Source organism: Gasterosteus aculeatus, chromosome 12, assembly GCF_964276395.1.
Source record: "Gasterosteus aculeatus chromosome 12, fGasAcu3.hap1.1, whole genome shotgun sequence".
NCBI classification, from domain to species: Eukaryota; Metazoa; Chordata; class Actinopteri; order Perciformes; family Gasterosteidae; genus Gasterosteus; species Gasterosteus aculeatus.
The window spans coordinates 4,033,996-4,052,069 of record NC_135700.1 but is presented as its reverse complement, the minus strand read 5'-3'; the positions used below and the strand labels follow the sequence as shown (position 1 = coordinate 4,052,069).

Here is an 18,074-nt window from a genome sequence, read left to right as displayed (position 1 = left end):
TCAGTACTTTTTTGTCCAATAATGTTTTTTCTCAAGTACCTTATTGCTTTTATAATACGGATACCCGCTAAATTATAAATAGTAAGTAAATAGCAGCCTTTCAGCATGAAATTGTTGTAGCCACCAAACGCCTCCAAAAGCATTTCAGTAGTCCCCATACATGCACGTAAACAGCACTGGGTCTCCTTGCAAGATCTCGCACCATCTCATTTATTCACATCGCTCATGACGTCCACCTTAATTGTCTGGTTGCAAAAGCTCGCATTGCCCGAAACCGATAATTTGTGGTGTTTGCGGGTTTTTTTCGGCGATCGCCACAGAGCTGGATTTCATCTACCCGAATTATAAACAGAGTTATGTTGTTATTGTTTGCACCGTCACACCATTACAGAGACACTATTTTACTTTTTATTGGACATATTTTATGTGCATCCAAGTTTTACATATAAACCGTAATTGATTTGATAAAATATAAGTTAATAAAACATTAGTTGAACTAGGGTCTTTGGCAAACCGATTAAATAAAAGTTCTTATTACATAATAACGTATGAAACATAATTATCCACGTACATTGACATTTTTTCAAAAATATACATATCTACAGGCTAGGAATATGAATTTTACTTGAATTATATTCAAATATCTTGTGTATTATCTGTAGTGCATTGCTGACCCTTTTTGGAATAAAATGAAACAAACACAAGTTCTAAACATAGAATCCAATTAGTGTATTAAAAAAGTGAAGGTCAAGAGGGACATATAATTGTGTTTGTTTAATTGGCTGATATTACAATATAGATAGAGAGAAATATGCTTCTCTTCTAGCCAATAAGGAACGTGGGGTCCTAAGGAACACTAATTTGCTTTAAGTCTCCAAACAACTGAAATGTTTTACATTTATGTGATATTATTTAATTTAATGTTTTACATTTTATTCTAACCAACACTGAAAATCTCTGCAATGTAGTAGAGGTAGTAGAAGTAAATAAAAAAGTGAACGTACCTTCAAGTTGATTGAGCGCATTGCGTAAATGTTCTTATTTACTTTACAGGAACAGATGTTTAGCATTTTAAAATGTTGACCAAGCTTCTTTGTCATATAGTGAGGGAGAAAAGCATAGCGATGGCGTGGATAGAGGGACAAAGAAGAGGACACGGACGAGTCTGGTTGAAACCAGGAAAAACCCTCAGTCTCAGCAGCGCTGGGTAATGGCATGAAAGCATCTGTGGCAAGAGGCTCCACGAATGTGTAGCTCTGTGTCACAAGCATTCAGCTGCTTTGAAGAAGAGCGCAAATGAAAGAGGAGATGCACCGCACTCCTCAAAGCTTTCACTCCAAAAAAAAAAAACACGTTTCTTTTTCTTCGTCTGAAAACAACAGGAAGATATGATACTTATTAGACCCTGTCAAACCCGATAACAGCAGCAAGGTGTAATATGTTTTAGCTCTCGAGCTACCACATATGCCACATACCCAGATATGGGATTGCTCACTGATATTTTCCAGTAATTTAGCAATTTGATGAAATAAATTGTTTTTTTAAGAGCCTTTAGCGTATTTGTAAAGTGCCTTACAGCAGTTTTGGCAGTTAATGTTCAATCATGACAAAGGGTTCTTAAGGAGAATGCGGTCACTTCTGTGTGAAGTGTGTGGGAAATCAGTGTGAAGAAAAGCAACAGAGATCAAATGCAGCAAGAAAAAGAAAAAATTGAAATGAGAGGAAATGTTGCACCGACACAACAGCAGTTCAAAACAGTAAATGAAAAAACAACAAAATTCCTTGAATCTTGAGAGGAATCCTCTGAAGTCAAAATAGATAATCCAGTACTAATACATATGCAGTGTAATGTTTATTTCTGATGTGAATACCTTTTTGGACTAAGGCAAAGTCCAATTACTATTTCAGAAAAATGAATATGCCTCCTGCTGCACAGATGAGTAGACATTTGAAAACTGAGCAATCCCTTTCCCTCAAATATTTAACTAAATTAATGGATTTCTCAGAACATATACTGTACATGTTTCTGGCTATTTGTTGCCGCTTTAAAGAATGGTGATAATATCCAAAACATTCTTTCCTCTCAATATTTCATCACTTTAGTCAAACTGGTCTGTTGTATTTACTATTGGAAACCTCGACATATTGGGGGAAAAATGTTTTTTTTTTTAGGACGCAACAAATTAGAACCATGCAGTCATGTGCTTGCTGTCTATTTGAAATGATTTGCAGTAGAGACAATGAGCACCAAACATGTTTTCAAAAAATAGATGCAGTGAAAATATCAGGCTCTTCTTCTGTAATTTGTTTGCATCAACATCACAAAGCCCGGCAGCGGAGGAAGTGGTGAGGGTTTTTTGGGGACTCAAATAACACGATTTAGGATGTTGTGAGTCTCTCAAAATGAAAAATAACCATGAGTGTGTTTATTCCTTTCATTTGTTACTCTCCCCCTCGGCCATGCTTTCTTTGTGCCTGGTATGTTATTAAATCTATGTGCGGTCACACAGCCTCCGGTGCCCAACGTGTAATTTGTCTGTTTTTTCTTTCTGTCACCCTTGCCCTGTCGGCCCCACACTGACCTTTCAGCGTAGCCTTGAGTCACCATGTAAGAAGTGCTGCGGGGCCGACAGGAAGCGCTGTCTTCCCGGCTCGCTACCCTCTGCCGAAAAATGTCACGGCGTAATACAAACAAGTACTAATGGCCAACATTAGACCACATTTATGTGTTGCTCGAAAACGTTGACTAAAATGTGAGCTGGCTAGAAGCCCAATGAAGGACCAATGCATCTGAGCAGTAAAAAACAACTTAGAGGCCCATTACGTGAGAGAATCTAGATTTCCCTTCTTGATCAGTGACCCATAAAAACTGCCACAACAGAGACAGAATCAGCACATCTTAAGCCAATCTCTGTTAAACTGAAAAGTAAACTAAGGACTAGTTCAATTAGCTGTGATGTGAATGCTGGATCATAAAATGGGTATTAAACGCTACAATTTGGTTTATGGCGGAATACCTGCAAAACATTCACAGCTGTACTTAACGGTTAGTGATGATTAGCACACATTAGCATGAGTACAAGCTTAACAGAGAGAGGGAACATTATTGATACTATAGAGGGAATACATGCAGTAACTTCTACAACTGCAACCTTCACCTGCTAGCTAAGAAACTTTCATATCGCTAACATGTACCAAAAAGTTGAGTGAGTCTCTATCCCAATGCAAAAAACGTAAGAAAAAGTTTGACAGGTAAGTAGTTTCGAATACTATCTTTACATACAGGTAGGTGTCTTGCTCAGGGACACTTCAACATGGAACAGCCGGGGCTCCATCCACCACCCTTGCGGTTCCCAACGCACCCCCTCTACTCCTGCACCACTACAACTTTATACGCATACAGGTGTTGAGTTTGGTTAAATCCCTGTTTTAAAGCTGAATTTCCTGGGGTGCAGTACCATTTACTGTTAACAATACAGATGCCTTTAATTGAAATGGTGCAAAGCACCCAGCAGATCACAGGGCCTATCTGATTGCACAGATTGTAAAACCCTTTGAGGCAAATTTGTGGTTTGTGATATTGAGCTGTCCTCATTGTGGCAACTAAATGTCAACCTAAAAGCCAAGTTCTACAAACGGAAAAAAACGAACCACAAAGTGGAAGCACAAATGAATGTAATGCTAATGTGCCGCATACAAATGATTTATTAGGAACTTTAGCGCTAGGAGTGTTAGCAACGTGTTAGAGGCCGCATAGCACTTTCAGTACATTCACTTAATTGTAAAAGAGGTTTTGAATATTATGCTCCTTTACAATTGATGGTTTTCAAACGAGTTGACGTATAAACAGAAATGTGGAATTGTTCAATATCTTTTAAAGGCATAAGATAATCTACACAAAATTCCTGAGCTTTGTTACAATAGTTCATAAATGTGCAATGGAGTTTGACCTCTGCATTTAATCTAAAGCACTTTGGAGCAGTGGGCCGCTGTAAATCACCACTCTCAGGTTCAGTGTCTTGCTTAAGGACAGTTTGACAAGGGAGCAGTTGGTGATGGGGACCCAACCGCCAACCCTGAGGTTAAGGGAGGCCCCCCGAGCCATAGCTGGCCCCTCCTTTCTCTCACTACTGGGTCATGCGGCCTCATCCAACACACAAGTCCAGACTGAATGATGAAGTTTCAAATGCAGAAGTTGGAGCTAATTAGTGCAGTGATGCAGCTCAGATCTGGAATGCACAGGGGATGTTTATAATAAAAATAAATGCTGCAATAACAGCACAGCTTCATCATGGCTGGAACGTGCAATTGCTGATCTGCTAAAAAGCAGCACTTTCTGCCTTTGGGTAAATATTCGCTTGAGTGATATGGATCAGAAGTCCCACTCTTTCAAAATAAAACAGGAAATGACAAGACAAGGCACCAAGACGAGAAAACCACAACTTGATCTCACCGGGGTGTGACAGTACCCCTCCTTTTAGGGCGACTCCTGACGGCCCAGGTCGTTCAGCGTGGTCCCTATGATAATCTCTTATAAGGCTAGGGTCTACAATGAAACGAGACGGCACCCACTGTCTCTCCTCCGGGCCGTATCCTTCCCAGTCCACCGGGTATTGTCTACCTCGGCCCCGATTGCGTACTCCTAACAGCTGCTTCACTCTGTAGACCGGACCGCCGCCTATCACTACTGGTGGCGGCGGGACGACAGGGGGAACCATCGGGCTCTCCTTTGCAGGCTTGACTTGGCTCACGTGGAAGGTAGGGTGGACTCTGAGGGATCGAGGCAGACGAAGGCGAACTGCCGCTGGGCCAATGGCCTCTGTGACGGGGTACGGACCCACGAACCGTGGTGCCAGTTTCCTGGAAGGATCCTTGAGGTGTAGGTCCCTAGCCGACCACCACACCCTGTGACCCGGCTGGTAAAAGGGGGCGGGTCGCCTCTTGTGTTCCGTGGCCTTCTTCACTCTATCCCCCTGGCGAATTAACACCTGCGGGCTGCTGCCCAGATGCGGCGACAGCGACGGACCATGGCATGGGCCGAGGGCACAGACACATCTGGCTCGTTGTCTGTGAACATGGGGGGAAGGTAAACAAAAACACATTCAAAAGGCGTGAAACCTGTGGCTGAGGTAGGCAGTGAGCATACTCGACCCAGACCAGGTACTTGCTTCACGTTGAGGGATTCTGGGCTACCAGACACCGGTTTCCAGCTACTGGTTGAGGCGTTAGGTCTGGCCGTTAGCCTCCGGGTGAGGTCAGGCTGGCCTTCGCGCCGATGAGCCGACAAAAATCTCCCCAGAACCGGGAGACAAATTGGGGTCCCCGGTCAGAAGCTATGTCCTTAGGAAAGCCGTGGATCCTAAAAACCTGGTTCATCATAACCTCTGCCGTTTCCTTGGCTGAATGTAGTTTTGGCAGGGGAACAAATATAGCCATTTTGGAAAACCTGTCCACAACTGTGAGAACCGTGGTGTTACCTTCGGAGACCGGGAGCCCCGTGACGAAGTCCATGGAGATGTCTGACCACGATCTGGAGGGAATAGGTAGAGGCTGTAGAAGGCCCATGCGTGGCCTGGAGGTCGTCTGATTTTGAGGGCAGACCGAACATGCCTCAACGTACTCCCGGACCTCCCGCTTCATGGCTGGCCACCAGAATCTCCGGATGGCAGGAAAGCAGTGAGGTGTGGGCCCAGTGGATCACCTGCGGGCGCAACGCAACCGGGACAACCTCCTGAGAACCTCACCGCCTGCTTTACCTCATCTTCTATCTGCCAAGTCACAGCTCCAACCACACAGGTTAGTGGAAGGATAGTTTCGGGCTCTTTGGCAACAGGCTCGGGGTCAGAGAGGCGGGATAGGGCGTCAGGTTTGACGTTGCGGGACCCCGGCCTGTAAGAAAGGGAAAAAGAAAACCGGTTAAAAAAAAAAAAAAAGGGCCCACCTGGCCTGGCGCGAATTTAGTCTTTTTTGATGTATTCAAGGTTCTTGTGATATGTCCAGACAATGAATGGCTGGTTAGCCCCCTCAAGCCAGTGTCTCCACTCCTCGAGGGCGACCTTTCCCGCCAGCAGCTCTCAGGTACCAACGTCATAGTTCCGTTCAGCCTTGGACAGCCGCCGGGATAAGGCGGCGCAGGGGTGCATCTTGCTATCCTGCTCAGACCGCTGGGAGAGGACCGCCCCGACCCCTTCGTTGGAGGCGTCTACCTCGACCACGAACTGTCGCTGGGAATCTGGCATGATGAGGATGGGGGCCGAGGTGAAACAACGCTTGAAGGTCTGGAAGGCTGTCTCCACCGCCGGAGTCTACCGGAACAGCACCTTTGTGGAGGTAAGAGTATGTAGAGGAGCAGCTATTGCGCTTAAACCTTTGATGAACAGTCTGTAAAAGTTAGCAAAACCGAGGAATTGCTGAACCCTTTTACGGCTATCAGGTGTGGGCCACCGCTAATTGTTGCCGGATCCACCTGCAACCCTTCCAGGGGCTACTATGAAGCCCAGGAAGGAGATGGTTTCGGCGTGAAACTCACTCTTTTCGGCCTCAACGTAGAGCTTGTTCAACAGTCTCTGAAGCACTTTAGACACGTGACCTCTATGTGTGTCGAGGTCAGGGGAGTAGATGAGGATATCATCCAAATACACGTACACAAAGTGGTCTAAAAAAATCCCTTAGGACATCATTAATCATGGCCTGGAAAACTGCTGGCGCGTTTGTCAGCCCAAAAGGCATGACCAGATACTCGTAATGTTCACTTGGGTTATTGAACCTCGTCTTCAAATCATCACCCTCCTTTTTTCTGATCAAATGATAGGCATTACGGAGGTCTAGCTTAGTGAAAACCTTGGCCTGCGCTGATCAAACACCCAGGACATGAGAGGTAGAGGTAACGGTTCTTTACGGTTCATGTCGTTAAGGGGGCTGTAGTCTATGCATGGTCTCAGTGACCCGTCCTTCTTCCCCATGAAGAAAAAGCCGAGGCCTGCTGGAGACGACGAGGGGCGGATCAACCCTGCGTCCAGAGAGGTGTGAGTGTATTCCTGCATGGCCTCCTTCTCCGAAACGGAGTATAGGCGCCCCTTGGGAATACTGGAGCCTGGTAACAGCTCTATGGAGCAGTCGTATGCTCGATGTGGGGGTAGGGACATGGCCTTGGTCTTGCTAAAAACCTCCCGAAGATGGCAGCGGACTGCCTGGCCCCTATGGGCCTCTTGGCTGGGCAGGCCACGATGCGGGGACCACTGTCCCCGCAATAGAAGCAACGGCCTTCTTGTCGCCTTTGCTCAAGCTGGGCCCTTCCCAGCTGCATGGGGTCTTCCTCGTCCGTGGCAGAAGACCCGCGGGGTTTTGGCAGAGAACAATCTGCAGGTAGATCCAAAGGAAGGAGGAGGACCTGAAATGGGGCCGCTAGCCCCTTCAGGAACACATCATGTAATGCTGTGGAGTTCCACCCGCTCTCCGCAGCCAGGATGCGAAACCGGATGACACACAGTCACAAACAGAGCCTCCACCTTGCCTCAACCCACTCAGCTCCTGAGCCTTTTTGCGGTCCATTGACACTGGGTCAAAGACCCTCTGCAAGGTGGATATAAAGTCTGTGGAGGAGAAGCAGAGTGGAGAGTCACGAGCCCACTCCGCCGAGGCCCATGCCTTGGCTCTCCCGGTCAGGTGGGTCATCATGAATGCAGTCTTGGACCTTTCCGTGGGGAAAGCATGAGGAGTTTGTTTGAAATGGATGAAACAGTCAATGAGAAAGGCTTTACACAGTCCCTGTTCCCCCGTAAACTTCTCTGGGGGGCCCAACCATCCTGCAACCCCCATGATGCCGGTTGTCGGAGCCGGAGCGGCCGCAGCCGTCGGCGCCTCGGGGGTTGTACTGTTCTGGAGGAGATGGGCGTGCAGAGCTTGAACTTGTGAGGTAAGTTGGCTGATGTGGGAAGCCAGGGATGTCTGGAATTCCTCCTGGCAGGTGAGGCGGGTGTCTTGGTTTTCCAGGGCTGCGGCCATCTAATCTGCCTCTGCTGAGTCCATACTGGCAGGAGAGTTCTGTCAGGCCCACGTTTAAAGAGAGGACTCATGGGCAGAATGAACAGAAAAAGGCAGTCTTTATTTGGTTAAAAAAATCACAAAACTCAAAATCACTCCATTAGGAGGAAAACACAAGCGGTATAAACAGGTTGGAGGAACTGAGTCCATGAACAGAAACTGGATTTCTTATAGAACGGGAACAGGGAAAAGCAAGACCGAACCAGGCAGGCAGAAGGACACCAAGTTAAAGGCGACAGGCTCAGGTTGCAGAATGGTCGGTACACTCCTGCACCAGGGAAAGGGAGACACAGACTATAAGACACGTGAGGGTAATGGGAAACAGGTGGACACAATCAGATATCAAGGGAGACGATACGACTGGTGACACATGAGGGGCAAGGGACCTGAAACAAGAGGGGTTAATCTTTCAAAATAAAACAGGAAATGACAAGACAAGGCAACGACGAGAAAACCCCAACTTGATCTCACCGGGGGGGTGACAGCCTCTAATCACCTCTTGATTTTAGTATAGACGTATCTGTTCAGTCAAAGGTGCCACAACCTCTGCACACAAAGCTGGTCCTAAAATGATCTTTATCACATTGGACGAGCAACAAAAAATCCTGATCTGAAGGCCAGCACACGGTGCTCCCCATTGGTTGAGCTTATCAAGGAGAGAAAACCTTTTGTTGCAGTAATTAAAGCTCTTATTACTTATTACTATTACTTATTTTTTGGAATTTAAGAGGAATGTAAGGTGCATACAACTATTTATTACTGTGTTATAACATAGTTGACAGTTGATTACGTTTACCATGTTTGCTATCGATAATTAAGGACACAACTGACAATGATGGGATGCATGAATGATTTTGTTACATTTTGTTAGAAATTGCAACACAACCTTTTGTCCAATACGCAATTACCCTTTAATTTTCAGAGAAACCCATGATCTCGAATATGGACTTTATGTGTCACTGAACCCTGCATGACTTTGGAAATTATTCTTTAAAATGTAGCTCTCTCGAGATTGTCAAAATGCATCGTAAAACATATTTATATTCACCCAGGATCCAAACATACAAAATGAAGGCCAAGAAATAATAATCACCACAATTTACATCTCTATGCCATCAGTTATTATCAGGCAAACGCAGCAGCAACGAAAGGACTTCATGCAAGTATAACCAGGGTTTAAAAATGCGTTACTGTTCATATGTAAATTAAATAAGTTGTAACATTTTCCCTGTTTAACCAGGAAAACAGTTCATCTTTTCCTTAATGGTCAATCTTTGTCATTCCATGCACGGAGATTTATCTAAGTGATCATCTGTCTCTTTATAGACGATCTTTGTTTTCTCCGCCGACTGTTTTAATGAAGTAAGAAACTTACTTAAGCAAACTTATGCAGAAGCTTAAGCAGAAATTGAAAAATGAACAACTTTAATTTGAATATTGAAGCATTAGCCATTCAACGTCTGGAGTTTCGGGGAAGATGGTGAAACCTTTGAACATTTGATCTCCTGATGATTTTACTGAAGTTCGGTGCGTTTACCGTTAGCTGTGTTAGCAAGAATTCTCGACGATGTTTTGTAAAGTTGTCTATTTTAGAATTAGAAAGCGGTACAAAAGGTACATTTGTGATTGTGTAATGGATATAATTGAATGCCCTGAGCTGCTAACTTGTTATATTGTGTGTGATGTTTTAGCCATGCGGCTTGCAGGCCTAGTTGGATTGGTATTGAATTGTTGTCCTGCACGTGTGCATAGGCTGTTTTTTTTGGATAGCTCCATCACTGGAACCAGAAGTACTGTCCGGTCTGCCACCACATCTTCATCATCTTCATCCATCCACCACCAAGAAAACCCTTACATCGGACGTCACAGTGTGCCTGGAGTCCATTTGACTTGACTTTGGTTGTGCACAGAAGGGTGTTAGGACACTCTCTCTTCTTCTCAGAAGAAGGCCGGGTCCGGCCGGGCCTGAGGGATCGGGAAACCAGGGGAGGGCCAGTGGCCGCGGGCCAGTACGGCCTGAGCCACGGTCTGCTGTGGGGGCCTCGTTCGCGGAGCTGGGACTGGTCGTGCTACTACTGGCGGTTGATCGATTTCCCCCTGCCAGCTGGGATGAACTGCCAGGTGGTCCACGGCCAGGGTGATGGCGACCTCCAGTGTCGGTATGGCTGGTATCGGACCCACGCCGACGTCCGGGATGGCAGACTCTCCTGGAGCTGCTTCACCACTACCTTCTCCACCACCGCCGACGCTCTACCCACGCCCCCCGGCTCCAGCCACTTGTTTGCTGCATCCTTCACCCGCGGGGCGAATGCGAACAACCGGTCCCCTGGGCCGAGCCCAGCTTCTCGGAAGGCCCTCAGGTGGTTTTCGGGCGACAGCCCTATCCGATCCACGATCGCCCTCTTCACATCGGCATGAACGTGCCTGGCCCCGGGTGGCAGACCCAGGGCCGCCGTCAGCGTCTCCCGGTCAGGAGTAGCAATAGGTAGACCGCCCACTCGTCCTCCGGCCAGTCACACGCCCCAGCCATCGACCCAAACATTTTGAGGTACGACTGGACCTCGTCCGTGGCCGTCATCTTATGGACCACCATTCCTGCGCACGTCGAGGAACCCGGTGCCGGTCTGCCAGTTGCTCCAATACGTGGGTGCGCCGTTCCCTCACCGTGCTGCCCATCCATGTTCCCGATCGTCCCTGGTCAGGCGCCTATGAAGCCTTGATGGAGCTACTACCGTCGGGTTTGTCGAAGGACGCACGGACACACGGGTCTACTTGGCAATATACTTGATTTTTCGTTTGCAGTAAGCAGGTTTTGTGGCTTTGTTGCTCTGCTCCTCGGCCTTACGCCTGAGCGTTTGCTCCAGTCTCTCTCTTCTCAAGTCCTGCTCACTGCTTTTACAGGGGAGACCATCAATCAGGATGTTGTTCAGCTGTGCTTGTTAACTACCTGCCATCACCGTTCCCTGAACCACACCCCCGCTCTCCCCTCTGCAGCTGAGCTAACCACACCCTGCCACCACAGTGCCTTTAACTACAGTTTCGGCATCTCCCACGGCATATAAAAACATGCCGCTTGCAAAAAGCGCATTGCCATACAGACCATCTGTGGCATGCTGAGAGCCGAATTTTGGGACCCAGCAGTCTGGGACTGACTGCAATAGTAGGATTTAAAATCAAACTTGTGACAGCAATAGTGACAAGTAATGCATGTTAATAAAAATAGCAGCTGATTTAACACATGAGACTCGCTTTTGGAGCAGACTAGCTGCAAAGAATAAATCTCCATGGGTGCTTGGCTGGGTTTAATTCGACCTCCTTTCGTGCAACCAAGTCAAAGCTAAATTCATCCAGGATAACTTGAATATCCCGGCTAAATCCCTATACTGGTTTCACGCAATAGCTCACTGGTAGAACTTTGTCTTTTGAACCATTCTTAGTCTGGCCCATCGCCTGAGATGACTTGGGTTACCCTGCCAGGAGCACAAGACTCCTGACAACACAGCCCTCAGGTTCATAGGGACACGCAAACCTCTCCACCACGATAAGGTGATGTTTCCCCGGAGAGGATATGTACATTTTGTTTTAAGTGAATTTGTCTAATGTGTGAATTTATTGTATTTTTGTATAATTGTTAATGTATACGTGAATGTGTGTTTGTTTATGTGTGTGTTATTGTTTATGTATAATTGAATGTATGTGTGTTATTTTATGTGTGTGTTATTGTTTATGTATAATTGAATGTATGTGTGTTTGTTTATGTGTGTTTTATTGTTTATGTATAATTGAATGTATTTGTGGTTATGTATGTGTGTTTGTTTATGTGTGTTTTATTGTTCATGTATAATTGAATGTATGTGTGTTTGTTTATGCGTGTGTTATTGTTTATGTATAATTGAATGTATGTGTGATTATGTATGTGTGTTTGTTTATGTGTGTTTTATTGTTTATGTATAATTGTATGTGTGTTTTATTGTTTATTTCTCAGTGATTGTGTGTTTGTTTATGTGTGTGTGTGTGTCATTGTTTATGTATAATTGGATGTATGTGTGTTTGTGTGTGTTATTGTTTATGTATAATTGAATATATGTGTGATTGTTTATGTGTGTTTGTTTATGTGTTTGTTATGGTTTATGTCTAAGTAATTGTCTGTTTGTTTATGTATGTGTGTTTGTTTATGTGCGTGTTATTGTTTATGTATAATTGAATGCATGTGTGTTTGTTTATGTGTGTGTTATTGTTTATGTATAATTGAATGTATGTGTGATTATGTATGTGTGTTTGTTTATGTGTGTTTTATTGTTTATGTATAATTGAATGTATGTGTGATTGTTTATGTGTATGTGTTTGTTATGGTTTATGTCTAAGTAATTGTATGTTTGTTTATGTGTATGTGTTTGCTATGGTTAATCTCTAAGTGATTGTGTGTTTGTTTATGTGTGTGTGTGTTATTGTTTATGTTTAATTGAATGTGAGTGTGTTATTGTTTATGTATAATTGAATGTATGTGTGATTGTTTATGTATATGTATTATGGTGTATGTCGAAGTAATTGTGTGTTTGTGTGTGTTATTGTTTATGTATGATTGAATGTACATAAACACACATACATAAACAAACACACAATTACTTAGACATAAACCATATGGTTTATGTCTAAGTAATTGTGTGTTTGTTTATGTATGTGTGTTTGTTTATGTGAGTGTGTTTGTTTATGTGAGTGTGTTATTGTTTATGTTTAATTGAATGTGTGTGTGTTATTGTTTATGTATAATTGAATGTATGTGTGATTGTTTATGTATATGTATTATGGTGTATGTCTAAGTAATTGTGTGTTTGTGTGTGTTATTGTTTATGTATGATTGAATGTACATAAACACACATACATAAACAAACAGACAATTACTTAGACATAAACCATAACGTTTATTATGGTTTATGTCTAAGTAATTGTCTGTTTGTTTATGTATGTGTGTTTGTTTATGTGAGTGTGTTATTGTTTATGTTTAATTGAATGTGTGTGTGTTATTGTTTATGTATAATTGAATGTATGTGTGATTGTTTATGTATATGTATTATGGTGTATGTCTAAGTAATTGTGTGTTTGTGTGTGTTATTGTTTATGTATGATTGAATGTACATAAACACACATACATAAACAAACAGACAATTACTTAGACATAAACCATAACGTTTATTATGGTTTATGTCTAAGTAATTGTCTGTATGTTTATGTATGTGTGTTTGTTTATGTATATGTGTTTGTTATGGTTTATGTCTAAGTAATTGTGTGTTTGTTTATGTGTACATGTATGTGTATGTGTGTGTTTGTGTGATGTGTTTGTGTAATGTGTCTGACTAGGGTTAAGGTCAGGGTATTTTTTGAAAGCCCCGCTAGTCACGATGCTTCAATGGATGCCTAAATACCCATAATTAATGGGAGGCCTAAGGGAGCAGTTGGGTAGGTTGCAGGACATTGAGCGGCTGGGGTTCAAACCACGAACAATGCGCTTGCTGGGGCTCCCTTTCTACATGCGACTTGGAGCGTACTTTTTCCTGGAGAAAGTACAATTGTCTGCGGTCGTTCTCGTTCTCTGCCCGCGTCGCCTCGTTGCGCTCCTTCAGAGCCGCTTCTTTAGCGGCCTTTTTATGGAGCTGCTTAAGTTCTCTCAGAAGGCCGTTGTTCTGTCGCTTGTTGGCGTCTCGATCCAACACCAGGGAGTTGTAGGTACGAGTCAAAGCTTGCGTTCCCTGAAGGGTGCTCCGCAGTTCCTCAATCTGACGCTGAAGAGTGCAGTTTTCACCCAACAGGGTTATGTTCTCTGACTTTATTGCGTTGTTTTTTTCCTCATACTCCTGCTCTTTTGAGAACTTGTTTTCCAGGGCCTTGTGTTGCTTTTTGAGATTGTTATTCAGTCTGGTTGCAACTTTTATATCTGTCTTCATCGATTTGTAGTTGGATTTGTAGGCGTCCAGATCTTGGAGACTGTTCGTTAGACTGAGGATATTCTCTTTCCATTCATTGTTCTTCAGCTCCAAGGCGTCCTTTAGTTCCCTCTGTGTGTCGTAGCCAGACTTCCATTCTTTTTGGCTCAGTAGCTTGCTGGTGGCCTCCGTGTGGGCCTTAATCAACTGTTGCTGCTGTGCCTCCAGAACAGTCTGCTGGACTTTCAGTTGCGCTGCCAAAGACTCTCTGGACGTGAGCTCTTCATTGAGGGCCTGGATTTTCAGTTTTAAATCATTATTTGTTCCCTCCAAAGCGTCCTTACGTTGTTTTGCGTCCTGATTTTCACGCCGTTGGTTTTCAACTTTCAGTTTCATTTCGCTCTCTTCTTCCTGCAGATCGAAAAGCTGTATTTCTAACCCCTGTGTCTTTGCAATCAGCACCTTATTCTTACATTCCAGATGTTTGTAATCCGACTCAATGGAATCTTTTTGGGCGGTCAGGAATTCCACCGTACGTTCCATAGACTTCTTCTTCTCATTAAGATGATGGGCGTCTCGTTTACTGGCCTCTGAAAAAAGGTTAAATTCATTGGTTACCTTTTGCAGTTCGGTCTCCAGGAGCTTAACTTTTCTCTCGTACTCATCGTGTTCCTGTGTTAGGGACGCAGCGTTTGCCTCCTCGCGTTTTAAGTGCTCCAACTTTTTCTGCTGCTTTTCCAGTTGTTCTTGCAGCTTTTCATGTTTGGACGACAGTTCTTGGATTGAGGCTTTTTTTTCTTTGTACATTGAGTGAAAATGTTGATGATTTTTGACCTTATCAATGACACTCTTGACCTCTTTTTGAAGGGTTTCACATTTTCTCCTAGCCATGCCTTCCTCCTGCCTGTGTTGCTCATACTTGTCGTTTTTAACCACCAAAGATTCCCATCCTGCGACCTTTATTCCGCTCATGCAAATTTTGATGCGCATAGACTTGAGAACTTCGGAGATCTCCCTCAGGTTCATATATTCTGCGTTGTACTGTTCCGCTGACTCTGCTTGTCCCTGGTCTGAAACCGGCAGATTTGTTGTATGTCCTTGAGCCATTTCTCCTGTTTGATTTAAATGTTGGATAAAATACTTTAAATCGTTCTATTGTCAGTGTTCAAAAGATTATGAACTGAGGCAGGACCAGGAGCAAAATGCGTGCAGCTGTCAAGGACTCCAGAGGAGTTATGAGGAATGTTCACATCAAAGAGCAATGACGTAGGGATGTTCGCGTCAAAGAGCAATGACGTAGGGATGTTCGCATCAAAGAGCAATGACGTAGGGATTTTCTCATCAAAGAGCAATGACGTAGGGATGTTCACGTCAAAGAGCAATGACGTAGGGACGTGTTGTGTTCCGATTGGCTGAAAGGTAGCCGTTCCCTTGGCAACCGGGAACTACCTATGATGCGCTCGCAAGCCCCGCCCCTCCCTCCCCGTGCTCACGCTGAGCGCCAAACGGCTGCAGCATCAGACACACAGGTGATGACGGTGTTCGTGGAATCCCTCTGTAGTAGTTCACATATACTACGGTCATGTTGGCCATAGATTAAGGTAATTACGGTATCTGTATGGGCCACTTCACTATCTGTATACCGGCATTCGAGTTATAAGTAAACGGCAAACAGACGTATCTTCTCCCTGTCTCCGTGTGCGCTTCCTTCACCTACAAATTCTCATTCTCTCCTCAAAGAGCCGTTTGACGGAATAAATTTCGCGGAGAAACTCGAGGTGAAAGAGGTGGACCGGGATCAGCCGGACCTCACGATCAGACAACGGACCGGTGTGAAAGGGAAGCCGAGGTTTCTACGCCGGGAGGTTTAGCTAGTTAGCTACGTGCTAACCGCCGGTCCGCATGACGTCACCGCGCTAAAGTTAACATCGCTGCCCAGCTGCGACGCACACAGGACCGCGGTGAGGACACACAACCAGGACGTGGATGAAAACAGGCACATTTTAACCAAAATAGTTCGTTGTGTAAAGTTTTGTGGGGCTTTTGAGTTGGTCTTTCCTCAACACACTGATGTTTCCCCAACAAACTAGGTTCATAGGTGCATCTAAATATATACGTATATATTTTTTTTGTTCTAATTTTATATAAATATATTTATACTGTAATATAATAGATTTATATTGGATATTTATAGCAGTCATGGTAGTTATCATATTCTGGATATTGTTTTATAAGTTATATTTATATATTCATTTATGTACTGAATTGTTTGAATAAGATAAGATGTCCTTATTATGTTGAACTTGTAGTAGTCCACATACACTACGGTAATGTTGGCCATAGTATTAAGGTAATTACGGTATCTGTATGAGCCACTTCACTATCTGTATACCGGCATTCGAGTTATAAGTAAACGGAAAACAGACGTATCTTCTCCCTGTCTCCGTGTGCCCTTCCGGAACGGAAAGGACCTCTGACCTATGGAGTGCAAAAAGGTCAACGCCAAGTCAAGGTGCATGTGGATCACCTTCGGGCATCTAAAGCTTCAACACGTCCAAGCAGAATGGATGACAGTGATTTCCTGGACTGCACAGCAAGCTCTGAGGACCAAGCAGAAAGCACGGAGGAAGAAGATGCAGCTGCTAGTGCATCTCCGGAAGCTCAACCGGAGCGCCGCTATCCTGAAAGACAGCCAACAGCACCAGAAAGACTGAATCTCTAAATGTTCATGTAGAGATAATGACTTATTTAGTCAGTAATTATGTTCAGACTGCTTACTGTTATGATTATGAAGTTTAGGGTATGTTACTGTTAATTGAACCCTGCATATGTAGTTTAAGGAATGACTAATGCAATGAAGTATGTAGTCTGGCTATGTATGTTATAATCTAGGAGGGAGGAGTGTAGTAGTTCACATATACTACGGTAATGTTGGCCATAGTATTAAGGTAATTACGGTAATTATCTTCTCCCTGTACGTGCGCCCTTCCTTCACCTACAAATATTACAAAACTGTTTATTTAACTGCAAAGTAATGATGTGTATTTGATACCCTTTTTTGCGTTGAATCATACAGGGATGTTTACTGAAACTGATTGGCTGGAAAAAATAAAATAAATAATTTTAATTTTAATATTAAATAATAATTTAATATAATTTTTTATAAATAAATATACGTAAGTATATGTATGAAGAAGGTTCTCGAGGCACCGGAGGGGGGGTGTGGTAACTGACGGTCGCTGGAGGGAGGCCTTGTTCTGGGTGCAAACTGGACAAGCGGCCACAAACCCCTCCGTGTCCCTCTCAAGTGATGGCCACCAGAAGCGCTGCCTGAAGAAGCAGACCATCCGCCTGACCTCTGGCCGACATGTGATTTAAGGGGCATGTATCAAGGGCATCCTTTTTTAATTTGGTACAACCGATTTAATAAAGAATAGTTGATAGCTTAAGTAATTAAGTGAAGTAAGTAAAGTCATTTAAGAACCTTTTAGGCTGTCTTGTGGCTGTTTTTTTTTAACACTACAGTATATAGATATTAGACTGCAAAGCCATTGTATTATTGTTTGATTAAACATTAGGGTTTTTGAATCGCTCTTAGTATGGACTCTCCCCTGAGACCTGCTGTCTTTTATGTGGGAAATCCATAGATGGAGGAAAACCCCACAGTTGAACCCAATTCGATTTGTGTTTTGTTTTTTGTTTTTTAATGGGAGAAAATGGGGTCGCGAGTTGCGTTTTTTTTTTTTAAATAGAAAATAAAAGATAACATTTTAAAATAAAAATAAAAAAATAAAAAATATAACTTTTAAAAATAAAATAAATAAAATATAACTTTTTAAAATAAAATAAAAAAATACAAAGAATAAAAAAATAAAAAAAATAAAATATAACTTTTTAAAATAAAATAAATAAAATAAAATATAACTTTTTAAAATAAAATAAATAAAATATAATATAACTTTTTAAAATAAAATAAAAAAAATAAAATCTAACTTTTTGGCATTTGAGGACCCAACTCCTCATTCAATCTGTAATCATGAAAATGGGTATATTTTATTCCCAGTGCTCCAGTAAGTGTTTTTTTCCAACGTCATTGACGTTGGCGGAGCA

The 18,074-nt window shown here is 43.4% G+C and overlaps 1 protein-coding gene across 1 annotated transcript; it reads right to left on the bottom strand.

Moving 5' to 3' along the window:
- Nucleotides 1-13,038: 13,038 nt before the first annotated feature.
- On the bottom strand, nt 13,039-17,590 carry LOC144385358 (uncharacterized). The gene has a single exon (XM_078085615.1). It carries the CDS (start codon nt 15,069-15,071, stop codon nt 13,485-13,487), a length of 1,587 nt encoding a protein of 528 aa, XP_077941741.1. The 5' UTR covers nt 15,072-17,590; the 3' UTR covers nt 13,039-13,484.
- Nucleotides 17,591-18,074: the final 484 nt, after the last annotated feature.